The sequence below is a fragment of the Urocitellus parryii genome, chromosome 12 (genome assembly GCF_045843805.1).
Source record: "Urocitellus parryii isolate mUroPar1 chromosome 12, mUroPar1.hap1, whole genome shotgun sequence".
In the NCBI taxonomy this organism is placed as follows: domain Eukaryota; kingdom Metazoa; phylum Chordata; class Mammalia; order Rodentia; family Sciuridae; genus Urocitellus; species Urocitellus parryii.
In genome coordinates this window covers 38717382-38744536 of record NC_135542.1, presented here as the reverse complement: position 1 = coordinate 38744536, position 27155 = coordinate 38717382, and the positions used below count along the sequence as shown (strand labels likewise).

General features: G+C 34.5%; 1 protein-coding gene across 1 annotated transcript in view; it reads left to right on the top strand.

Annotated features, from left to right (window-relative positions):
- Positions 1-27155, top strand: part of Rock2 (Rho associated coiled-coil containing protein kinase 2) — a 136431-nt gene that overhangs the window by 103174 nt on the left and 6102 nt on the right. The window contains exons 12-32 of the mRNA XM_077791974.1: positions 906-985; positions 1354-1402; positions 2141-2276; positions 2422-2513; positions 2900-3146; positions 3683-3789; positions 5834-5993; positions 7893-8053; positions 8897-9081; positions 9943-10012; positions 11127-11230; positions 11478-11664; positions 13566-13659; positions 13752-13846; positions 14718-14897; positions 15270-15438; positions 17836-17906; positions 18753-18841; positions 19266-19344; positions 20711-20972; positions 21059-21272. Coding sequence (XP_077648100.1) covers positions 906-985; positions 1354-1402; positions 2141-2276; positions 2422-2513; positions 2900-3146; positions 3683-3789; positions 5834-5993; positions 7893-8053; positions 8897-9081; positions 9943-10012; positions 11127-11230; positions 11478-11664; positions 13566-13659; positions 13752-13846; positions 14718-14897; positions 15270-15438; positions 17836-17906; positions 18753-18841; positions 19266-19344; positions 20711-20972; positions 21059-21272 — 2831 coding nt within the window. The remainder of the gene's footprint in view (positions 1-905; positions 986-1353; positions 1403-2140; positions 2277-2421; positions 2514-2899; positions 3147-3682; positions 3790-5833; positions 5994-7892; positions 8054-8896; positions 9082-9942; positions 10013-11126; positions 11231-11477; positions 11665-13565; positions 13660-13751; positions 13847-14717; positions 14898-15269; positions 15439-17835; positions 17907-18752; positions 18842-19265; positions 19345-20710; positions 20973-21058; positions 21273-27155) is intronic.

The following is a 27155-nucleotide window of genomic DNA, read 5'->3' as shown; positions in this document are numbered from 1 at the left end:
CATGTAAAATGTGATAACTAGTGTGCTCAAATAAATGCAGTGGCAGCCCAAAACACTTAAACTTGATTAGTTCATTAGCCTGTTTATTCTTATAGAGATTTTAAGATAAATGATTAAGAAACCATGGAGAATATAATCACTGGGAAGAATAATGAAAAGAATAGTGGCATTGGAATCTAATAGTTCTGGGTTAATTTTTACATTAACACTGTCTTGACCTGGGTATTTACCTGTTTTGAATTTCATTTTCTTGACCAAGTGGATGTAATGCTACCATTTTCTTAGGGTTTTTGTTAGAATTAACAAGACAACATTTGTAAAATACCTGTCATTGTATCCAAGACACCACAGGAACTTAAAAATTAAATCCTTAAAAAGGAAATAATATTGTAATTTTGTTTGCTTGAAGTTGAAGACCAGCATAGCTAGGGAAAGCTACTGAGGAGAAAACTTGGAAGAGGAAGATATGAAAGAAGAGCTTATATTCTCATTTTATAATATTTTTTAGTATATATATTCAATTAAATATTCTGAATATTTGTTTTAGATGTAGATCTTTTATCTTTATCTCATAAACACAAAAAAGTAACCATATTTTCAAATGGTAATCTATAGAAGTGTGTTGGAAGATTACAGAAATTAATTTGAAGTTTGATTTCATTGAAGAATTCTGCAAAAATGAGTTTCTTATTCATATTTGCATAAGTGTGTTCAGACAGATGTGTAGTATGACAGAAAAAAGAATAGGGGAGTGTATTTTTCTTTATCAGTAAGGGTCATACTAAGCAGGCACAATTATACCATTATAGTGAAGATTGCAGAAAAACAAAATAAGCTTCTCATTGTTGTCTTTTAGCCTATTGTCTTTAAATATAACCAAAACAAAGTTTCTTGTTTTTTGTCAGATTCAGAAGAAACTATATACATTAGAAGAACACCTCAACACTGAGATACAAGCCAAAGAAGAGTTAGAACAGAAGTGCAAGTATGATTTGTAGCTAAATATTTTATTTATTTGTTTTTTTATTTATTGTTTGTACTGGGACTCAGATCCAGTGGCACTCAATCACTGAGCCACATCCTCCATGCTTTTTATATTTTTATTTAATGACAGGGTCTTGATAAGCTGCTTAGGGCCTTCCTAAGTTGCTGAGGCTAGCTTTGAACTCAAGATCCTCCTACCTTAGCCTCCCAAGTCACTGGGATTACAGGCATGTGCCACTGTGATTACAGACATGTGTCACTGATTAGTAAATGTTCAAGCATTTACTAAAGAATAGCTACAAAGTATTTATGTAATTATTTTTAACTTTATAATTATTTTATTTATTGTTTCTTCTTGAAATTATTTAGATCTATTAATACTCGTCTAGAGAAAACGGCAAAGGAACTAGAAGAAGAGGTAAAGTTGCCCTATACTTTTTATTAACTTTTTCCACCCCCTGTATGAGAGATTGTACCCTGAGCCTCATGGATGCTAGGCAAGCGCTCTACCAGTAAGCCACATTCCCAGCCTTTATTAATATTTGTTGATAAAAATCCTTGATGTCTGTCTGGCTTACAGAGTTCTGTTAATACCATGGTAATATGTATCTTGATACAAGATAGTAAAACCTACTTTGTACCACTGGAGGACAAGACTGAAATTATAGGGTAACTTCTGTTTAGGCTTCATTCTATTGTTTTTGCAAACTTGATTTTTTGCAAGCTTGATATTTCAAGTTAAAAAAAATGCATTTCTATTTGTGGTTAAAGGCATGGTTTAAAAACAGAAAGGGACTATCGTTTAATTGCTATTTATAATCCTTTAGACCCATAGTTAGTATAAAATAATGATGGCTAAGTAGTGATGGAAGGTTACAGGAAGTTTGACATTCAATACTAAAGAAAACATTTATGATCTTGATTGTTTAAGAGTAGTGTGATATTTTCCAAACAAGGAATATATTTTACAGTTTTTAAAAAACAGTGGTAGTTCCTTCCTTCCTTCCTTCCTTCCTTCCTTCCTTCCTTCCTTCCTTCCTTCCTTCCTTCCTTCCTTCCTTCCTTCCCTTGCCTGTGTGAAATAGCTGAAGTATTTTGTTTTGTTTTAGTTTTTATACATATTTATTTTTGATAATAATGTTAATTATTATTTCAGATTACCTTAAGGAAAAATGTGGAATCAGCATTAAGACAATTAGAAAGAGAAAAGGCACTTCTTCAGCACAAAAATGCAGAATATCAGCGGAAAGCCGATCATGAAGCGGACAAAAAACGAAATTTGGAAAATGATGGTTTGTGGAGTATAACATTAAATACTTATCAGGAAAATAATTGGAGTGTGTGTGTGTGTGTGTGTGTGTGTGAGAGAGAGAGAGAGAGAGAGAGAGAGAGAGAATGTTATTGTAGCTTGCTACTGAAATGCCTTTTGTTATATAGTTAACAGCTTAAAAGATCAACTTGAAGATTTGAAAAAAAGAAATCAGAACTCTCAAATATCTACCGAGAAAGTGAATCAACTTCAGAGACAGGTAAGTTGATCTCTGTTTGTAAAAAGAGATTTGAGTTTTATTTATGACTGACTGTTAATATTAATTTTTTTTTTAAAGAAAGAGTGAGAGAGAGTGAGAAAGAGGGAGAGAGAGCGAACTTCTCATATTTATTTTTTTCAGTATTTGGCAGACACAGCATCTTTGTCTGTATGTGGTGCTGAGGATCGAACCAGGGCTGCATGCATGGCAGGCGAGCGCGCTACCACCTGAGCCACATCCTCAGCCCCTGTTAATATTAATTTTAATTGGCAGTGTTTCAAAAGGCCTGTGCCTCTAATTTTAGAAGGAAATCCTTTAACATTTTTAGTAAATGAATGTATTTTCATCTTATACCTCTGTTTTTTTGTTTTTGAATGAAATAACAGCTGGATGAAACCAATGCTTTGCTGCGAACAGAATCTGATACTGCGGCTCGATTAAGAAAAACCCAGGCAGAAAGTTCCAAACAGATTCAGCAGCTAGAGTCCAACAACAGAGATCTACAAGATAAAAACTGCCTGCTGGAAACTGCTAAGTTAAAACTTGAAAAAGAATTTATCAATCTTCAGTCAGCTCTAGAATCTGAAAGAAGGGACCGAACCCATGGATCTGAGATAATTAATGATTTACAAGGTATATAGATTGTACTTGAATTACTCTTAATGATTTGTATTTTGGAAATAACTTGAAATGATGGATAATGTTCTAGAGTAGCACATTTCTGAAGGAAGCACTTTGTTATAGAAAAATGTTGATAAAAAACTTATAAATTTTGAGTTTATTTATAAATTATTTCATTTAATTTATGAACTTTTTCATATACTTTCAAATATTATAAGTGTTGAATTCCTTAGGTGGTAAATTCTGGTTGTAGGATAACTGTAAAGCACTATGCCAGCAAGTATAAAACTCTTGCTCACAAAAACAGCTTCAAAATATGAAGCAGTGGGGCTGGGGTTGTAGCTCAGTGGTAAAGCACTCACCTCCATGTGTGAGGCACTGGGTTCAATACTCAGTATCACATAAAAATAAATGAAATAAAGGTATTGTGTCCATCTATAATTAAAAATGATTTTTTAAAAAATGCAGCAGGTTCCAAATTTTTTACTCTTAATTGAATGTGTATAACTTTCTAGGTATGTTGTTTTTTAAAATGTTGCAATTTTTAGGTAGAATATCTGGTCTAGAAGAAGATTTAAAGAGTGGCAAAATCTTACTAGCAAAAATAGAGCTGGAAAAGAGACAACTGCAGGAGAAATTTACTGATTTGGAGAAGGTAAGATATGCTAAGCATCTTTTTGTGTAAGAAAATCACAGCAGAGTTTGAGAAGAGTTATTTGAAAGTAAGGGAAATCACTAACTGGAATATTTTCATATGCTTACTTCCATTTCAATGTGGTTCTGTAGACAAGGTGGTCTGCCGAATGATAGTGATATGGCAGGGATGTGTATTGAGGGAATAGGCTGAGTCTTCAGTCTGAGAAGATCAGACAGGTTGGCAAGGTAAAGGTACACTGATTGGAGAAGATACTGTGAACAGAGGCAGGGAGGAAAATTAACAAGGCACCCTTTGTTTATTTAAGTACAGATTATTCAGTATTTATGGAGAACAAAGTAGGGATCAGCAAATTTTAACATTTTAAGGGGGGAAATGGTAAATATTTTGGGTTTTGTAGACCATATACTTTCTGTTGCAACTGGTCAACCCTGCTACAGTTTCTAGAGTAAAGGATGTGGCTGTGTGCCAGTGAAATTTAAAAGGAAAAATAAACATCAAGCCAAAATTGATCTAAAGGTCACTAGTATGCTCCTCATGTAAGAGTATGGGGAATTCAGAGGCCAGAGTGAGGGTACAGGGCTAGGCATAAGCTAGATTAGGTAAGATATTAAAAACTCTATTAAGAAATTTAGAAGGGGTTGGGGCTGTGGCTCAGTAGTAAAGTGCTCACCTCGTATATGTGAGGCGTTGGGTTAGATCTTTGGCACATAAAAATAAATAAATAAAATAAAGGTGTTGTGTCTGACTACAACTTAAAAAAAAAAAGAAACGAAACTTAGAAGAGAAACTCTTAAGGGTTAGCCACACAACGACATAACATTGTATGATCTTACTAGAGTTACGGGTAAAGTAGATCATTAGTTAAGTGTACTATGCAGAGAATAGATTTGAGAAGGATAAGACTAGAGGCCAGGAGGCTAGTCAGAAGCCTTTTTCACTAATTCAGATAAGGGATAATAGAGACTTAATTAGGGCAATGGCTTAAAAAATAGAAATGTCTCAAAAATTTGAGAAAGGAATATTTGACAGCACTTAGTAATTGATGAGATGTGGTATGAGAATAGTAGTTAAGGATGAGTCCTGACATGTTATTTAGTGATGTCATTAATCAATGAAGAATAAAGGAAAATCACATGCAGAGGAGATAATGATAAATCCATTTTAGTCCTCATAAGTTCTTTGGAGATACCACCTTAGAATGTCTACAAGGCAGTAAACTCTGGTAAAAGCTAGGAATATTTGAGTCGTTGGTATATGTAAGTAGCTGAAACCACATGAGGGAAAGAGAGCACCTGGGAAAAGACTGGGTAGAGTTGTGATTATTCAGAGCAGAGTAGATTATTCTGTTGATAGATTATGTAGTTGGAAAAGTCATTTTAGTATTAAAGATTTTATTTAAAAAAAAACTACCTGCATCATATTTGTGATATGAACAATAGAGCTCAAAGAATTAGAAACCATTGACAGTATATATAGGAAATAGACTGCTGTTATCAAAATTCTCAAGTTAAAATAGACTTCTCTGTGGGGATTATAAATGTATGGTAGAAGATCTTAAGGGTTTTTCCCTTTTTTCTCCTTTTAATATAGAAGAGGGAAACATTAGATATGTTTTTAAAAGTTGCAGAAATAATGCTGTAGGACAAGAAGCATTGTGGCTGAAGAACACCAGCAGCTGAGGGCAGCTGGAGGAACTGCAGGAAAGACAAGAGCCTGATGGGAGCCAGGTGAACACAGCATCACCAGTGCCAAGGGACAGCGTCAGGGCTGCAATGAGTTCAAATAAGAGAAGTGTCTTGAATTTGGTATTGAGAATAGTGCTGGTCACTTTGATATTCAACAGTCTTAATGCAGATCTCCAAGCAGTAGAGGGGAGGTGTGGCAGAGGGAGTGAAGGAGTAGAGGGAGCAAAAGTTTTGATGAAGAGGGGAGGGAAGATGCTCAGCATTTTTGTTAAGCCTGATTCAGTTTTGAAAGTTTTTAGAATTGTGAGCCTTTTTTTTTTGTTTTGTTTATAGCTGTTCGTTTAAATTTTTAATAGGAAAAGAGCAACATGGAAATAGATATGACATACCAACTAAAAGTTATGCAACAGAGCTTGGAACAAGAAGAGGCTGAACACAAGACTACAAAAGCACGGCTAGCAGATAAAAATAAGATCTATGAATCCATCGAAGAAGCTAAATCAGAAGCCATGAAAGGTATGCACATTTAAAAGTTTTCCTGCAACATCTTCCCCCCAAAAAAGATTTGAAAATGACACTGGTCTAACTAGCATATAAGTTAATGAGTATTGTGGACCCAGGTATGATGAAGATGTTACCTGAAATTGCTCTGAGCTATTTGATACTAATAGATATCAGAGTTAACTTTCCTGCAAACCAATTTTTATCTTGGAATTAGGGTAATTTTTAGGGTAATTTAGGTTTCCCAGCTGACCATTTATAATTATAATGGATTTTTTAAAAAGTTCTTTTTTCTTGTGAAAGGCTTAAAACTCAACAGAAATTGCATTTCATATTTAACAACTTAGCAAAAAATAGTCTTTTAATTTTTACATGTAACTGAATTGTAGATTAAGTTTTTGTTTAAAGCATTAATTCAGGATCATAAGAAATAAAATGAGTGCTTTATTTAGAAGTATCTAATTAGAAGGAAATTAATGAACAATGTTTCCTTGTCCATGGCTTAGTAAAGAGAATCGAATTTTTTTATTACAGTGTAATTTATGCACAATAAAATATGTATTTATGTAATTATCATCCAACAGAAGATATAGAATATTTGTCACCTCAGTATATTCCTTTTTGTCTTTCTATTCTGTGCCCACATTATGTGATTGTTTTTCTAAAATGAGTACATTGATTTATTGGTTACACTCTGAACTGATGAAAGTGAACCAATCCAGTGTAATATAAGTACCATTTTTCAAACTGTTCCAACACTAATAGAAGATACTTGATGACTTCTGTATGTTACGCATGAGTATACAAAAATTAGATGGGGTCTGAAGCATTTGGTCTTTTTGCTGCATGTCATTGCCTTCTTGGATTAAGAACATACTAACCAAATAATTATTAGCAGCACGACCTTGTCTAGTTAAACTTTGTATGCTTTGTTTTCTGTAAAGGAACAGTAATGATGTTGTTAGATTACTGTGAAAATCAAGTGTAGTTACATGTATTATTAATGATACATGAAGAATTTTCATTTTTCCTCACTTCCAAATACTGTTCATTAACTGAAAATTCATAGGTTTAATTTTAAACTAATAAAACTTTAGATGATAATTATAGGTATGAAGGAGTGGAGGAACCTTAACTGAATTTGAACTAAAATTCTAATCAGTACATCAAAAGGTGATCCTTTAATGACTTGCAATTCATATTGAAATCACTTTTTTAGGTATAAACTTTGCTTTTCACTTGAAGATTAAAGAACTTTAAAAGCTTTTTTTAAATTTATGAAACAAATTAGGAGCTTACAGCTAATCATTTACAAAAATAAAAGAATGTATAAAGAAAAATGCAAAAGATGACCCATAATCCTACTATTCATGATAATATTTTGTGTATTTTCTACACTTTTACTGTAAAAAAAAAATGATGAATATTAACGAGTGCTACACATGTATTATCTCACTAGGAAAGTAGATACTGTTCTTTTCCTAGAGATAAGAAACCTGAGTCCCAGAGAGGGTAACTTGCATGATAAATAGAATCTACCCTGGAGTGTTTCAAAGTAAAACTAGTAACACTGAGAGACATACTAGCAGAAAGTAGTAAAAAAGTATTTATTTAAAGACATAAGCATTTTATAGAATTACAAAATGAAAATATTTTGTTTCTGTGAGAATTGGTGTAATATTACGAACTGTGATATATTTTACACCCTGCAAATAAAACTCTTTATTTTCAAGCATAAAATTCTTGCTATTTCAAATGTATTGAGAGGAGTGATAAAAATATTCTAGAAACGAATAAAAATATAATAATGAAGTAGCATCATTTACTTAATTCATTTTTATTGGCACTGTATCATATCTTTGATACACTCTTTTATTTGTAAATTCATGATCCTGTCCATTCTCACTGTAATAGAAATGGAGAAGAAGCTTTTGGAAGAAAGGACTTTAAAACAGAAAGTAGAGAACCTATTGCTGGAGGCTGAGAAAAGATGCTCTTTATTGGATTGTGACCTCAAACAATCACAGCAGAAACTAAATGAGCTCCTTAAACAGAAAGATGTGCTAAATGAGGATGTAAGTATGAATTTTACTAAAATGAATAATAAGCTAGTTAATGAATCAATAATAAACTAGGTTTATTTGTAAAGGTCTAATGGTGAGTTCTTAATATTTTATAATTTTAAAATTTCCCTATTGCTGGGTATGGTTGCTCATACCTGTAATCCCAGCAAATTGGGAGGTTGAGGCAGAAGGATGGCAAGGTATGAGGCCAGCCTCAGCATCTTAGCCCTGTCTCAAAATAACAAACTGTAAGAGCTGGAGATATAGTTCAGTATTAAAATGCCCCTGGGTTCAATCCCTAGTACCAAAACAAACAATAACAACAAAAAAAAACCCATAAATTTTTCTTGAAATGTTTTATGCAATCTGTAGGATACATATATAAAATATTCTGTATAATACACTTGTTGCTTTTATTAGATTTTGATAACATAATAAATGAATCATAATTTAATAATTTTAAGTTATCTTTACTTCTAAACTGTGAGGGTCTTGTTTTTTGTTTCGGTTTGATTTTTGTTTGTTTTGATACTAGGTTCAGCTGAACCTTGGGGTGTTTTATCACAGAGAGACATCCCCAGCCCTTTTAATTTTCTATTTTGAGACAGGGTCTCACTAAGTTGATTAGAGCCTTGCTGAGGCTAGTCATAAACTTGTGATCCTCCTGTCTCAGTCTCCCACATTACTGGAATTAAAGACATATGTATAAATTTCTTAGAAATATTTTACTGTGAAATGAATGGGCTACCTGAGGGCAGAAATCTATTTTTCATCACCATATTTGCTGCCAACTTCATTGATAAGAAAAATCAAAACAATTTACTTATATACCAAGTATTCAATCTATTTTTTTAGGTTAGAAACTTGACATTAAAAATAGAGCAGGAAACTCAGAAGCGCTGTCTTACACAAAATGACCTGAAGATGCAAACGCAGCAAGTTAACACACTAAAAATGTCAGAAAAGCAGTTAAAACAAGAGAATAATCATCTCATGGAAATGAAAATGAGCTTGGAAAAACAAAATGCGGAACTTCGAAAGTAAGTTAATTGAGACAAAGTTTTAATACGCATAATTATGCACATGTAAATCATATTAATTTTAGTTTATCTGGGGATTTTCTTTTGACTATTCTACTTTCTTGATCACATTTTCTCTTTATTTTTATACAAGTATTATGTTGAGTGCTACTGTTGTCTTTTGAGAAGACTATATGTTTGTACACCAATTTTTATACTACTGCCACCTAATCAAGGTACAGTGGTAGAGAAAGTATACGATTCATAAAGGTAAATCTCAGTATATTTGTAAAAGTGTCATTTTCCTGATTTAGATCTAAAAACAGGATTTTCATCCTCCTGGGCATTCTTTACTCACCCTGAGAAACCTAGTTTTCTGATACTATGAATCATAGTTGCTTGACATAAGTGGCAGATCACAGCTCACATATGTGTTCATTAAAACTGACAACAATTGGCTGGCCACAGTGGTACACATCTGTAATTTTAGCAGCTTTGGGGGCTGAGGCAGGAGGATTGCAAGTTCAAAGCCAGCCTCAGCAATTTGGCAAGACAAGACCCTGTTTCAAAGCAAAAAATGAAAAAAAAAAATTGCCTGGTATGTGGCTCGGTGGTTAAGCATCCCTGGATTCAATCCCAAATTACACCCCGTCCCCCAAATGACAGTTTAAAATACAAGCATACATTTCATTTAGCTGGTATATTGATGACATCATCAAATTTCATCTCCTCTCAGGGAAAGGAATAGCAACCGTGCATGAAAATGATTTGATTTCATGGATTCTCTGAAAGGGCTTCAGGGGTTTCCTACACCATAATTTCAGAGTAAATGATTTAAAATGTGTATTACTTATTTAAGCCTTTGTTTTGATGTCTTCACAGAGAACGTCAGGATGCCGATGGGCAGATGAAAGAGCTCCAAGATCAACTTGAAGCTGAACAGTATTTCTCAGTAAGTTCCAGATACATTAATTTGAAGTTGCTGTATTTGTAGAACTTTTTTATTTCTTGTTTTAGAACCAGGAGAATGATTTTGTATAAACTAGATTTAAATTAGATTTTTTTTTTTAAGAATTTTAATATTTATTTTTTAGTTTTTGGCGGACACAACATCTTTGTTTTGTATGTGGTGCTGAGGATCGAACCCGGGCCGCAGGCATGCCAGGCGAGCGCACTACCGCTTGAGCCACATCCCCAGCCCAAAATTAGATTTTTAGATGGGATGTGTAATATCCCATAACTCATTAAAAATACTGAGTAAAAAGAAATGTAGATAATTTAACAGAACTCTGTTGTCATTGCTAGAAAACTAATTCTAAGCACATGCTATACAACACCTATAAAACTGATTAAAGGCATTGCTTTTTGAATAATACACTTTTATTGTAAAATTGTCATTTTAACATTTGAACTTTTTAAAAAAATTATTCTGGGTATTGAACTCAGAGGTGTTTAATCACTGAGCAACATCCACAGTTCTTTTTATATTTTAATTAGAGACAGGGTCTTGCTGAGTTACTTAGGGCCTCAATAAGTTGTTGAGGCAGGCTTTGATCCTCCTGCCTCAGCCTCCCCAGCCTCTGAGACATTTGTACTTTTTTGAGATCAGTTTTAAAATATGAAATGACAATTATCACCCCTGCTCCATTGATTTAAATCAACAAAATTTATGTTTACATATTAGTAATATTTTTCCTTGCTTTTTCATCCTACCAATCTATACCATTCAGTAAGAAATATCACTATATTATTCAGTTGGAAATCATGCTTTTAAATTATTAACTGACTTTTGGGGGGATGGTGATGGGTACTGAACCTGGGGTCTAATGCATGTCAAATGTGCTCTACCAGAGCTACGCTTCCAGCCCCAAGTGAACTTTATCATATCAGTTGATAACTAGAAAATAGGAAGACGTATTAAACTATTAATTTTCTTAGGAGCACAACATTACTCAACATTAAGAAAATATTTGTACGTGGTCAGTGATTTCTCTGGGTAGGTGTTAGATGTAGACATAATATTTCTGATGATCATGATACACATTTCTTTGTGTTTTGCTTCTTAGACCCTGTATAAAACACAAGTTAGGGAACTTAAAGAAGAATGTGAAGAAAAGACCAAACTTTGTAAAGAATTACAGCAGAAGAAACAGGAATTACAGGATGAAAGGTAAGGACAAGACTTTTGTCCCTTGTTCATAGATACATGTATTGCTGCTAGAACAGTGCTCTGTATTCACCACGTAAAATTGTGTTGATGAAGTGAGACAAAAATATGGACTTCTAAAGTGAAAATTGAACACTAAAATGACATATCTTTAAGAGGGGTGGAGGTATGATTAACATGCACAAAAACTGTGGGTTCAATCCCTAGCACTACCCCCTGAATTTTTTAATGATATATTCCTAAATTATAGGGATTCCTTGGCTGCCCAGCTGGAGATCACCTTGACCAAAGCAGATTCTGAGCAGCTGGCTCGTTCAATTGCTGAAGAACAGTATTCAGATTTGGAGAAAGAGAAAATCATGAAAGAACTGGAGATCAAAGAGATGATGGCTAGACACAAACAGGAGCTTACTGAAAAAGATGCTACAATTGCATCTGTAAGTAAAATTCTTGGGGTTTTATAATAAGTAAATTGCTAATGTCATAATTACTTAGTAGCACTAGTACAGTATTACAGACGTACATGAAAAATTGTTATGTTCTAGCTGTTAAGATTTTTAGTTCAGTTAATCGCTTACTTCTCCCCTTGTTTCACACAGAATCTAGCTAAAGAAAATTTCCAAGAAAAGTAAAATATCAAGTAGTTGGGTTTCCCCTATCAATTATGCAGGCATGTCAAAATGATACAGTAAATTGCAAAGTGTGACATTAGAACAGGTCTGTCCAGTCCTGCTAGAAATGAATAGTGATGCTAGAGGAAATTTTATGATCTATAAAGGAACTTGTATATGATGGAAATAGCAATATACAAACCAGTAGGAAAGGACACAAATTTAATAAATGGTTGTAGAATAACTATATTTTTATGTGGAAAGGAATAAAATTAGAACCTTACCATTTCACACACAAAAGTAAATTCTAGCTATTTTAATAATCTAAATATGAAAAATAAAAATTTTGAGCTATTAGAAATGAATGCAAATTTCACAAATATGACAAAAGACAACATAAATAAATGACAGGGACAAGATACATGTAATGTATTTATTAAACAAGGAGCCAGTAGTACCTAGAATATACAGAGAATTCCTGCAGTTCAATAAGAAAAGGTTAAACAGTGCAGTAGAAAATTTGGTCAAAAAGGAAAACTTACATATATAAGAAAATGCTTTGCTTCCTGCTCTCCTAGAAAGGGCTAGATAAAGCAGCTTTGAAATGCCAATTCACACCCATCAAATGACAGAAATTCAGCACCTCAAAATGGCAGTAGTTTGAAAGATGTCTGGAAAACAGTATTCTCTTTCACTGCTATGGGAACTTAAATTCAGTATGTGATTGTACAGTCAGGTATATAGCATGGCAGTGTTGGCAAATTTTAACCATACATAGAATGCAATTCAGAGAAAGTCCACATTAAGATAAGTATGCTAATGAAACTTTAGCACAATTCTTATAGCAGCATAAATGTTAGTAAATAGCCAAAACTGAAATCTCTTATTAATTGAATGAATGAATATATTAAGTGTGGTAGATAGAATTACTGTATCTGTTAAAATGAATTACATTTTTTTATTAGCCATTTAATTTTTTAATATGATGCTGAGTAAAAACAATGGCAAAAGCTGGGCCCGGTGGCGCACTCCTGTAATCCCAGCGACTCAGGTGGTTGAAGACAGGAGAATCACGAGTTCAAAGCCAGCCTCAGCAAAAAGCAAGTTGCTAAACAACTCAGTGAGACCCTGTCTTTAAATAAAATACAAAATAGAACTGGGGATGGAGCTCAGGGGTTGAGTGTCCCTGAGTTCAATCCCCAGTACCCGCCCGCCCCCGCCCCCCCCCCCAAAATGGAGAAAGATAAATACTGTGTGTCTTAAAAATCACTAAATGTTCTTCAGGAAGGAAGAATAGAAATAGAATTTGGAAGGAATACAAAAGGCCATCAACATCTTCAGTACTATTTCATCTTCTGATTCAAAGTAATGTTCTGAAAAAATATTAGTTTTTATATTCATTTATTCTGCATGATGAGAATGCAGAGTTTGTATTTCCTTTTCTTAGTTTTTTAAATGTTTTTCTCATTTTAAAAAATGCTAAGGATTTGTGAAAGAACAGCAAATTTTTGGCTTCCTTGGGTGGTATATATAAAATTTGCTAACAAAATTTTCATCAATAATAAAGTTTAGTAAGGTAGCACATGGGCAAGAATATAAAGATGGATAAGCTTAGAAAAGCAAGAGATTTAGCAACTTTCTGGGGTTTTCAATTTGAATTACTGTTTTATGACTTACATTTTGTATATTGGTGTTTTTTTTTTATTTCCCCCACTTTTGTTTCTTAGCTTGAAGAAACTAATAGGACACTTACTAGTGACGTTGCCAATCTTGCGAATGAAAAAGAAGAATTAAATAACAAACTGAAAGAAGCTCAAGAGCGTATGTACTTATAAAGAATATAGTTTAATATATCTGATGTCTACCACTTGCTGTAGTCACTAGTGTAATTTTCACATTTTCCCATGTTTCAGAACTATCAAGGTTGAAAGATGAAGAGATAAGTGCAGCAGCCATCAAGGCACAGTTTGAGAAACAGCTATTAACAGAGAGAACACTCAAGACTCAAGTATGGACTTTAAACATGATTTTGAATCTTATTTTCATTTATCTTTTACTTCCAGCATTACAGATTGGAGGCAGTCATTGAATGTATGAATATTTGTGAACAGTGACCTGAATTTTCTCAGATTGGGAGAAGTTAGATTTCATCAACATTGTCCAATTCAATGTCAAAGTTTTTCCTAATTTTCCAATATGGAATCACAGTTATTCCTAATCTTTTATTGTAATCTAATAAGTTGTTCTGCCTTTTAGGAAACTGTAGGGCATGACTGTTAGCTAATAGCCTGACAAAATTTTTAAAAGAAACCTATGATCATTAACCACCCCTCTGCCAGTTCCTCCGGTTGTGTATACAGCTCAAATGAGTGTAGGTAGTAGGTTCTTTTCTCTGTTGTTGAGCAAAGTATATTTTACTAATGTGATGCCAATGCTGAATTCTGTTCCTCTAGATAGAAGAAAAAAAATCTTACTATTAAAGTCTTCCTTGGAACAAAAGTTGAAATGGTAGACAATGACATGAAATCAAAATGATTATTATTTATTTATTGACTTTTATGATGCTGAGGGTCAAACTTAGGACCTAATGCATCTAGGCAAGTGCTCTACCTCTGAGTCACACTTCCAGGCTCCTATAAATATTTTAAATTACAGTTCTCAGAAACCATGATAGTAAAAACCAAGTATGAGTTAGGATAAAGAAGGACAATGAGTAATAAAGAAAGTGTAGTGTTCAAATAGTGTAAGAAGTGTTTCTTTGTAATCCTGTGCTTAAAGAAGGACATTATTAATGGTTATATTAACCTGGAATTGGTGAATTACCAAGAAGTGATCAACGTAATTTATTTCATTTGCATACTTATTTTTACATTTTTAAGGCTGTGAATAAATTGGCTGAGATCATGAATCGAAAAGAACCTGTCAAGCGTGGGAATGACACAGATGTGCGAAGAAAAGAGAAGGAGAATAGAAAGCTACATATGGAACTTAAATCTGAACGTGAAAAGTTGACCCAACAGATGATCAAGTATCAGAAAGAACTAAATGAAATGCAGGCTGTAAGAATACTATTTGGACTCTAAATTGAAGATTTCTTTTTAAGAAATAGAATTACTCTAATGTCTGTGTGTTTGACTACTTATAGAACATTTCTATTAATAGTTATTAAGATAAGAATAAGAAAGACAGTAGAATGAATTGGACATCACTTTCCTGTGTTCTTACATGTATACATGACAAGTATAACTCCACATCATGTACAACCACAAAAATGGGAAGTTTATTCTATGTACGTGTGGTATGAAAATACATTCTACTGTCATGTGTTAACTAAAAAGGACAAATAACCTTTAAAAAATCATTAATAATTATTATTGAACAAGATGGAAAATATGAGATGTATTCCACCTTGTTAATTTAATTTCTTACAGCAAATAGCTGAAGAGAGCCAAATTCGAATTGAACTGCAGATGACACTGGACAGTAAAGACAGTGACATTGAGCAGCTACGATCACAGCTGCAGGCCTTGCATATTGGTCTGGATAGTTCCAGTATAGGCAGTGGACCAGGGGAGGCTGAGGCAGATGATGGATTTCCAGGTACAGATTTGTTTTCAGCCCTTAAGTTTGTCTTAATTATAAATTGGTTGATTGTTTTAAATCCTGCGCCTAACTTCCTTCTTGAGGAAAAATGTTTATCCTGTCGTTAAGGGGGAACCTACTTCTCGGAGTGGTAGTTCAAATAACATTTTGGACTTTTATTGATTTTTTTTTTTTTTTACAATATTTTTCGTAAAGAAGCAAACATGCAAAAGAAACCTCTACATGTTTAGATATTTAATTCGTTATACATTATATTGTAGCTCTCTTTTAAAGCTTTCATTTTATTTTCTCTTCTTTCTGCATTCTTACTTCTCATATGTTGGGTGTTTAGTTCATATCACTCAGTCACATACTATGGAATCCATGTCATTCACCTACCAACGTTCCTCTACTTCTCTCAATATTGCCACTAAGCCTTCCAGTTCTCACATGCTCCTTGACTCTGATTCTGACTCAGAAGAAGACTCTTTGCCTAACTTACCCATATCATCGGAACCTAATGGTACAGGTGATATCCTAAAAATCTTTGTCTTTGGAGTTTTCCCTACTGCCCTTAATTTTAGTCTCTTTGAAATTTTTTTATAATATTAACTGATATTCACTAACTCTGACTAACTGTAGACTCAGTTAATAATGAACTGCTGCATGAACAAAGTATTTTTAAGGCATTTTTATAATGAATTGCTATTTTAATAGATCGTTTATTGTGCTGACATAATTATAAGAACATTATATTACATAAGAGTGTATGGTACCAGGGATAGTGGTTCATGCCTGTAAATCCCTGTGGCTCAGGAGGCTGAAGCCTAAAGATCTCAAGTTCAAAAACCAATCTCAGCAACTTAGCAAGGTCCTGAAGCAACTCGGCGAGACCTTGTCTCTAAAGGGCTAGGGATGTGGCTCACTGGTTAAGCACCACTGGATTCAATCTCTGGTACCCAAAAAAGTGCATGGTTTTATTGCCTATTTCATCCATTTTTAACTAAGAAATTCTTCCTGAAGTTTCATGTCAGGAGTGACAGAGCAAAAATAACTGTAGGCTATTGGAGAGAATGTGTTTAGGTTTGTCATTGAGCACTTAAAACCTATTGGCCACTCCACTGGGCCTTTAAAGGACATGAAAAAATCTGACTGAGCCTAGCCCTAGAGGGGCTTGTAGTTAAGCCTCTAACACAGTTGACACATAATGGATGTTAAATAATTGACAGTTACTTCTATTGTTAGAATAACCTCCCAAAATAGTATTTCACTTACTTCAATAAAAGATACTGATCAAGCTGAGTGGGTGGCTCATACCTGTAATCCTAGCAGCTTGGGAGGCCAAGGCAGTAAGATCAGAAGTTCAAAGCCAGCCTCAGCAACAGCAAGGCACTAAGCAACTCAGTGAGACCCTGTCTCTAAATAAAATACAAAATAGGGTTGGGGATGTGACTCAGTAGTTGAGTGCCCCTGAGTCAATCTCTGGTACCCCCTTTCCAAAGAAGAGATATTGATCAAATGTACTAGAAAAAATTCCAAGGACTTAAGACACTTTCTTTGTGGAACTAGAATTTTACTCATTTTGTTATTTTGGAGTTTAGAAATCTTTTGATTATATTGTTTTTTTGTTTCTGGTATAAGGCGTTGAATCCAGGGATGCTTAACCGCCGAGCCACATCCCCAGCCCTTTTTATATCTTATTTAAAGGCAGAGTCTCACTGAGTTACTGAGGGCCTCAGGCTCCAGAGCCACTGGGATTGCAGGCTTGCACAACCACGCCTTATTGTTGTTTGTTAACGAAGTTTCATCTGCTGCAATTTTACTTCATTTTATTATAGCCATTTTGAAAGACCATATTCTCTGAAAACATTACTCATTTAAAATGTTTTCTCAAGGATGCATATTATATTTTTAGTTAGGCCTTCTTTCAAAAGAAAAATAAAAGATCCTAATGCAGATGTTATCAGTGAGAATAAAGAGCTGTTAAGTTTTGGTGATTTTGTTTTTGGGGGGGTTTGTTTGTTGTTTTGTGTCTTGTCTCTTAGATTTTTGCCAGTGCATGAATTTAATCAGTGGGACATTTGACTACATAAAATTGCAGACTATTTATTTCCATCGTGCTACACCCTGGGGGCTGGGCATGTGGCTTAGTGGTAAAGCACTTGCTTGCCTAGCGAGTGTGAGCTCCTGAGTTCAAGCCTCAGCACCACTGTGGAATAGCCTGGATTTTGTTTGGCATTGCATAACTTGCTTCTACCAATCCTGCATTATTTGTGTCCCAGACAATGCACAGTGATAAATTCTGAAGGGACTATTTGATTGGTCTTGTGGCTTCCATATTAAAATTATGCTAAATTCTTCATTATATGAAGAAAATTATCATATTTATCCTTACAATCTTGTGCTTATTTATAGAATCAAGGTTAGAAGGATGGCTTTCCTTGCCTGTTCGAAACAACACTAAGAAATTTGGATGGGTTAAAAAGGTAATTAGTACTTTTGAATATGGTTCGTCTCCCCTACCCCCCACCCCCCTTCTGGTTTAACTCCAGCCACTTCATTTTCATAGTTGTAAGACGTACATGACTAAACCTTTTAGACACATAATACTTGTTTATACTTTCCAATTTAGAATGATGTGATTTTATTTCTCACTGTCAAATTTTTTTCTGGCTGGGGCTGTAGCTCAGTGGTAAAGCACTTACCTTGCATGTGTGAGACCCTGGGTTCGATCCCCAGCACCACATAAAAATAAACAAATAAAGATATTTAAAAAAATTTTTTTCTTCTGTTTTTTTATGGAGTTAGGAAAATATAAGCCTGTTGACTTTGGTGTTTTTGCTGTTTCATATCCAAAACAACTCTGGATATGATAGAAAGATCCATTTAGTTCTTTTCCTCTGTTACTGTAATTTTGATGTCATTGTGGGGTTTTTTTGTTTTGTTTTGTTTTGTTTTGTTTGTGTGTGTGTGTGTGTGTGTATGGTGCTGGGAATTGAACCCAGGGCCTTGTGCAGGCGAGGCAACCTCTCTACCAACTGAGCTCTATAGCCCCAGCCCATTATGTTCATTTTTTTATGAGGTTACTAACACTGTTGGATCCCAAAGCTATGTCCAAAAAGTAATTGACTTTATCCCCCTGTTTGCTTATTTAAAATAGCTACAAATTTATTGTTATTTTAAGAAAGACTTTCCTGAGGCTATATTAACACTTTTTAGGTACTTAGGTTTTTGTGATTCTTATTGCTAACAGAATGTATTTTCAAAAAATCAATAAATATAATGTGTAACTACTTTATTCATTGATTTCTTTCCCTCCCTCTTTCTAACAGTATGTGATTGTAAGCAGTAAGAAGATTCTTTTCTATGACAGCGAACAAGATAAAGAACAATCTAATCCTTACATGGTTTTAGATATAGAGTAAGTATTTTTACTAGAATAGGTAGAGACTATCTCCTCATATCTTTTTAAAGTGTGGTAAGAACGTCAGCCTGACCTTTTCTCACAGGGTAATACTGTTTGTTATTAGTCATGGAAAAGCTCAGCTAGCTCCTTCTGTCCTGATGTTATTTTCCTTACAGTCTCCTTCTCCCCAGGAAAGTCTGGAGGATAGGATTATCTGAAACGTCTTTATTTCATGGGTCTGTAATGTATTGTTTTCTGAAACTAAATTAGAAAATTTGGTTTACTGGAAATTTCTGAAAATATTAAGGATTAATAGAACAAGATACTCTGTGAGCTTCTAACATGGGTCAAAGTGTTTAATTTCTTACATAAGTTAGGGTAACTATTGGAATTTGATCCTTGGGTAATATTTTATTCTTTTATGAAAAATCTTTTGCAGCAAGTTATTTCATGTCCGACCAGTTACACAGACAGATGTATACAGAGCAGATGCTAAAGAAATTCCAAGGATATTCCAGGTAAACATAATCTGTTTTGTTTTTTCACCCTTGGAGGTTCCCACATGACAAAACATATTAAATTCCATTCTTCTCTGGATACCTTCAGATGACCTTTCTGTTTCAGTCCCATTTAAAAATTATTTTCTTTTGTGCTTATTCTATTTGGGACATCTCCATTTCTCTCTCGATAATTTTACTTATTAAAAGCTGTGTAGTGTGTTTACACCATGTTTCTCCCCAGGTTGGTTGTGATTTTTTTTTTTTTTTTAAAAAAAAGCATGAACTTTTTCCTGTTTTGGGTTTTATAATCAGCTCTCTCTGGAGGCACTTATGAAGTTAAACTTTGTACCCAGTGGCCCTTTTATTTCCTATTTAACATGAAGCCAAATGATTCCCAGCAATTTAGTATTGAGTTCCCTCTGTATAGACACTACCTGGTGTCTTGTGGGAGTTGCCCTCTTGTTTTCTGGGTGCTTACATTGTTTATGTGGAGTGTATTGTACATCCTTTTCTCTTTTTTTCCCTCCTTCAACTCTCTAAGCACATGTCATTTTTTAAAAAGTGTACAGGGCTGGGGCTGTAGCTCAGTACCAGAGCACTTGCCAAGTCTCTGTGAGGCACTGGGTTCAATCCTTAGCACCACATAAAAATAAATAAATAATATAAAAGGCATTTTGTCCATTTACAACTACAAAAAAAATTTTTTTCTTTCTTTTTTTTATTTTAAAGTCTTCTAAAAATTTTTTTCTTTAAAAAGCTGTACATATGGGAATCACTTTGTTTTCTGTTCTTAAGAAGAACATATATGTTCTTTGTGTATGTGCTGGGGATCAAAGCAAGCACTCTACTAGTGAGCTGAGAACCTCTACCCAGTTCTTATCAGGTGATTGGTTTTTTGTTTTTTGTTTTTTTGTTGTTGTTGTTGTTTTGTTTATTTTGTGAATCTGTTGGTGGTTTTTTGAGGGGGAGCAGGTATCCTGGAGATTGAACCGAATGCCTGGGTCCACCAATGACCTATTACACTCCCAATTCCCAGGTGATGATTTTGAACAATCTTTTGAGGATTGGACCTGTGAATTTCAAATTTATCTTTTGCTGGTCCATTCTGATAGTGTTGCTGAAGCATAATAAGATTTCTAGAAAAATCTATGAGACAGCATTTGAACAGAATTATTTCTTTTGAAATGCAAAGCTAAGTGACCCTCTAATGACTTTTCACATAGCTTTTCTTTAGGCAGAACCTGCTTAGATTTGAACTTCAAATGCATTTTCTTTTTACAGAGTAATTTAGGCTAAATTGATTTTATTTACACTACCAGAGTTGTTTCTACATTTTAAAAAAAACAAAAAAACTTACGTGTAGAAATGATTGTTCTTTTGATAGATTCTGTATGCCAATGAAGGAGAAAGTAAAAAGGAACAAGAATTTCCCGTGGACCCAGTGGGAGAAAAATCTAATTATATTTGTCACAAAGGGCATGAATTTATTCCTACTCTTTATCATTTCCCAACCAACTGTGAGGCTTGTATGAAGCCGCTGTGGCACATGTTTAAGCCCCCTCCTGCTTTAGAGTGTCGCCGTTGCCATATTAAATGTCATAAAGATCACATGGACAAAAAGGAGGAAATTATAGCACCTTGCAAAGGTAAATGAGAATTTCTTACTGCATTAGTATTATTTATGTTCAGATCATTTTAAGCACATTAATTGATTCCAAATATTTCTTTATAGTGTATTATGATATATCAACGGCAAAGAATCTATTGTTATTAGCAAATTCTACAGAAGAGCAGCAGAAGTGGGTTAGTCGGTTGGTCAAAAAGATACCTAAAAAGCCCCCCGCTCCAGACCCTTTTGCACGGTCATCTCCTAGAACTTCAATGAAGATCCAACAAAACCAGTCTATCAGACGGCCAAGTCGACAGCTTGCCCCAAACAAACCAAGGTAATAAATTAAAATTTGTGATAAAAGTTCCTTTATTAAAATTTTGCTATTTATGTCCATACTAATTCAAACTATAACTTTACTTCTTTCTTTTAATTTTTTTTTTGTAGTTGTAGATGGACAGAATGCCTTTATTTTGTTTGTTTGATTATTCATTCATTCATTCATTCATTCATTTTGTGGTGCTGAGGATGAAACCCAGTGCCTCACACATGCTGGGCAAGAGCTCTGCTATTGGGCTACAGCCCCAGCCCTCCTTCTTTTTAAAAAAATTCTATTTATTTTTGCATCATTGAGGATTGACCCCAGGGTCTTGCAAGGCTAGGCAAGCCCTACACTGTACCACCAAGCAATAGCCCCAACTCTTACTTGGTGCTTTAATGAACAATGGAATACCAAATATTTTTAAAGGACTTGCTTTTGACATATTTTTGCATATAAACATAATGTTTTCAGGTTTAATAAACACATTGACTAATTTAGTGACTTGGGAAATGGCATTTCATTGCACCCAGATCTTCCACTGTGTTTCATACCGCTAACTTTCTTTTCTGATAGGTGACTTGGGAGGCAGAACTGAAATCAGATTCAGGCTTAATTTACTTCTATTAGTTTAAAGCAGTGACTTGTCTGTGACTTAAACAGAAACATAGACAAGATTTTAAAATGTAAATATTAACTAGTGACTTGAAATTCAATAGAGTTAAGTTAGGAATGTTCATTAAGCACAAAAGCATTATAATGGAGCCATTTTCATGTGACTACAATAAGTCATTTAATAACTTTCCATTTGGAATATCCATGTCTTGGCTTACTAGCTACTGCAAGGTTTATAAGCATTAGTATTAATTGAGCATGAGGATTTGGTCAACTAAGGAAAAAGTATATGCTTAGTTCAGAAATTTAATTTCAGGTATCCTTTTTGTTCCCTAACACAAGACCTTCACTATATGAATAATGATGATTGGCTGTATTATCAGAAATCTTACTCTAACCACAAACAACTTATATGAAACTTTCTTGAAACTAATATCTAAAGGAAATAATTTAGAATGACAGAGGTAGAATGGATGTGTCATCAGTGAAAGTGTTATTTTGTGTGAGGTATGATAAAACTAAATATTTAAAAATAGTGTTTATATGATAGTAACTAAGTTAAAGAAACAAAAATTCAGAAACAGTAAAGACCATTTCATGTGTCTCATGTAAAACATCTAAAAATTAAGTTTTTGTTATTAATTTTGTTGAACTATTAATGCATAAGTGCTATCTTAATACCTTATGTCATAGTCTGTTTTCTCTTGTTTAAACTCAGTATCACAGACAGGATAATTTACAAAGAAAAGAGGTTTATTTAGATGTGGTTTGCTGGGAAGTTCACGGCACCAGCATCTGATGAGGGCCTTCCTGCCGTATTATCACGTGGCAGAGTGCCTCATATGGTGGTACAGCCAGCTGCCAAAGAGAGCTTGCTTTTTACAGTGTAGCTGTTACCATAGTAACCTGTTAATCTAGAAATGGACCCTTATGACCCAAATACCTCCCAGAGGTCCCACCTCTCAACACCACTGCAATGGGGATCAAGGGGTACATCCAAACCAAAGCACCTTTTAAATGGGTAGTGGTTTTCAACTTCATGTATATTGTGCTCTCTGCTTAACTTCCCTATTTTCTCTCATTTGATCTTTATAATGGTTTCATGAAGTAGCACAGTCTTGTTATCTTTTTTTTTTAAAATTAATATTCCAGAAGGGCAAACAGTTGTTTAAATCTGAAACTGGAGCAACCCTATTCCTTTTGATATAAGTTAATGATTTCCCTGAATGTGATAACATACAGAATTAGTTTATGAACCATTTTTCAGACCAAGTGTGACATGCTTTTGTTGACTTAACCTTCTGTTTTCATGGTCACTGATTTATGAATAACTTCTCTTGCCTCCACTCCAAATTAGCATTATGGTGTATTTGAAAGCACATTTACTTTTGATTTTTGTCACTTTTTTTTTTAACTTGCCCTGCCCTTCAAATTATTCTTCATTTTTTTTTTTGATCTGTTGTACCAACAGTAAGTAATAGGGATTTCTTTCTCTCATAATCATGCATATAGGTAAAACTAATATTAAAACTAAACAATGTATGGAGTATGCTTTGAAAAATCTTAAATTTCATGTACTCTAAAATTCTAAACATAAAAGATGGGCACATTTAAAGTATAATCAGATTTTGGGCTAGGATTGTGGCTCAGTGGCAGAGCACTTGACTAGTGTGTGTGAGTCATGGTTTCAATTCTCAGCACCATGTATCAATAAATAAAATAAAGGTCCATTGACAAATAAAAAATATTTTAAAAATATATATAATCAGGTTTTGTTATGCCTCTGAAACATCTCTTCCACTGTTTTTAACATCAGTGTCTCCATTGTTCCGATAACTCACAAATTGTGAATTTTACATGTCTGTCTTCCAGGAGTCACCTACAATTGTTGTTTTTTTTTTTTTAAGAGAGAGATAGTTTTTTTTTTTTTTTTTTTTAAGAGAGAGAGAGGGGAGAGAGAGAGAGAGAGAGAGAGAGAGAGAGAGAAATTTTTTTTAATATTTATTTTTTAGTTCTCAGTGGACACAACATCTTTGTTGGTATGTGGTGCTGAGGATCGAACCCGGGCCGCACGCATGCCAGGCGAGTGCGCTACCGCTTGAGCCACATCCCCAGCCCCGAGAGATAGTTTTTTTAATATTTATTTTTCAGTTTTCAGTGGACACAACATCTTTATTTTACTTTTATGTGGTGCTGAGGATCAAACCCAGCGCCCCCGCGCATGCCAGGCGAGCACGTTACCGCTTGAGCCCACATCCCCAGCCCAACAATTGGTATTTTAGTTTGGGTGTTTATGTTTTCATTTTAAGAGCCATGTACACAAATTGGAAGGCATATAGAAGAGAATGAATGAGGTTATTAGTAGATCATATGAAAGTATTGTACATGTAGCACATGAAAGAAGCAAAGATATTTTATTATTTGAAAAGAAAGAAGAATTTCCTTGGAAAATGTATTGGAACAAACCCAATTAGAGAGGTACATTTTCAATTCAGTAAGGGAAACCTATCAGGCATTCAGGGGTTTCTAAAATTGGAAGAATTGGCTTATTCTGGAACAGTGAGTTCCCTATCACCAGATATTTGCATGACCTTCGTGCCCTCTCAGTGGGCCCTAAGTGAGACTTTGCTGGAGCTGCTTACCTCTGTATTTTCTGTGCAGACATCAGGTTTGAAGACATTAGATGGAATGTTCTCTAGGTAGTCTAGTTTCAGACGAGATGACCTTTAACATTCTGCCCATTCATAGCATACTATACAGATGGGTAGAGATAGTAAAGAATCGTCCAAGAAAACATAGGGATAGAATTTCTGGTGTTTCAACAGCAGTGGTTTAATATCTAGCTCTTAAGGTTTTTTTTTTTGTTGTTGTTGTTGTTTTGTTTTGTTTTTTAATATTTATTTTTTAGTGGCTGTTGGACACAATATCTTTTATTTATGTGGTGCTGAGGATCAAACTTAGGGCCTCGCACGTGCTAGGAGAACGCTCTACCACTGAGCCACAACCCAGCCCCTCTAGCTCTTAAGTTTATGTATACTTAATATTAGTCTTAGTACTAGCCAGTCTGGCTTTAGTTGAACTAATACACTTGGTTTTCTTCTTAAAACAGCTCTTTGGCTTTGTTAGGCAATCCTATGCATATATTTGTATACATACTAAATAAAGCATGTCCATAAATATTTGCCTAATCTTTTGATGGTATCTTTCTTTGTTAACAGTTGCTCTGTTATCTGTTTTCCTTTAGCATCTGTGACATTCTAGATTCCAATCAGCTCTTACTACATCACTTCCCCTTTTCTCTAGTGAAGTGATTAAAGTAATAGATGAGTGGTAGCTATTATTGTTACATAAAAAAACTGTTTTGAATGCTCATTATATGCCAGGTCCTCTTCTGAGAGCTTTTGCTGTACTTATTTACCCTCAAAACCACCGTGAGGTAGCTATTTGTACCTCCACTTAATAGATAAGGAAACTGAGGCACGGTTTTGCCCTAGATCACACAGCAGAAAGCTGTAGGGTTATGAATTTAGGTCCAAACAATTTGGTTTCAGAGCCTGCACTATGAACTACAGCACTCCACTATTGGCCTCTCTCTGGTATAAATAGAAGTTAATTGACCATTTAAGAAGAATAATGTATAGAAACAGGATTCTAAATGAGTGCTACCTTGATGATTTTCCATTAAAATTAAGATACTGTGCTGGAAAGTAGATTTTTTAAAATAAAATGCTAACTTGATGAAGACAGGGAGATAATAATTTGTTTCAATACAAGACACAAAAGTACTGGCCTGGCTGGAGTACCTTTCTTGCTCCTTTCCCCCTGGGGTCTTTTTTAAAAAATACCATTCTGGAAAGTATAAAGCAGAAATTCAACTAGTGTTCATTGTGGTGCTATCTGGTTTTAAGGGGGAAAATGCCAGCATAATTAAAACTTCAGGGTGAGGAGAGCTTTTGTGTCATGGTGATCTTATATTCATTCTTTTCTACTTCTAAGTGCTAGAAAGCTAGCAGACTATCATTTGGGAAAAATGATAAAGTTGTATATAACTTAAAAGTGTTAAAATAAGCCCACTAAATAAATGGAATAAAATAAGTGACTATATAGAGACTACTATTCTGAAATTAAAGCCTTGTAAAAGTTTGAAACACCATTTTACAATAAGTTAAAATACCAAATATTTTCAACGTATATATGAAAAGTCTGGGTTGATATTTTTGTATATAAAAATATTTTAGATGCTGATGGGTGTAGCTCAGTTGCAGAGTATTTGCATGCAAGAGGCCCTGGTTTCAGTCCCTAGCATTGCAAAACAAACAGGATGTCTTTTAAATCATTAACTGCCTTATCTTAATATAAAAGTAGTGAAAAACATTGAGGCACTACTCTAGAAGTAGCTTTTAAAAGTAAAAATGTGATCAAAATAATTATTAAGCAAAGAATTACAGCTATAACACAAAACCATTTCTCACCTGCCAAACTGGCAAGGATTAAGAAACTCAGTATTGTAAGATAGAAGTGAATGTTCTTGTGTATTGCTGCTAGAACTCAAAATTCAGTGCACCCTATAAAGCATTCTTTGATAGTTAGTCTCGAAGTCCTGAGGTGTAACTTACCAGTTAATGGAGGAAACAGGCAAACGGATAATTGAACTGCCCTATAAAATGTTGCCTGCAATAGAGACATGGAACACCAAAGGAAAGCATGGTGAATTCTGCTGGAGGTATGAAGGGAGGTCTCAAGCCCAGCACAATGGTGCACACATGTGATCCTAGCAGCTTGGAAGGCTGAGGTAGGAGGACTGCAAGTTCAAGGCCAGCCTCAGCAACCTAGGGAGACTCTGTCTCAATAAATGTGGCTCAGTGGGTAGAGTGCCTCTGGGTTTAATACCCAAAATTGGGGTGGGAGTGGCGTGAAATATTTACAAAAAATGGAGAATCGTTAATTTTCCAGGCAAACAAATAAGGGCAAAAACAATTCCAGGCAAAATGTCACATGCAGAAGAATGAAGCTGTCTGAATTACTCATGTGTGAAACGAGCCACAGTGGGGTCAGGAGCAAGTGACGGTAGGAAGTGGTAGAAGATGACATGATGCTGACAAGGAAGTTTTGAACCTAACTTAAGAACCAGCTACACGTTGCTGAGGAATTTTGATTTTGTTCTACAAATAGAGGTATTTCAACGAGGGATTGGTCTGTTCAAACTTAATGAGACCCTGAACTGAGAACTGACAGTGAAAATGGAGGAAAGAAACATAAATTCAAAAAGATTTTTTAAAATTGAAA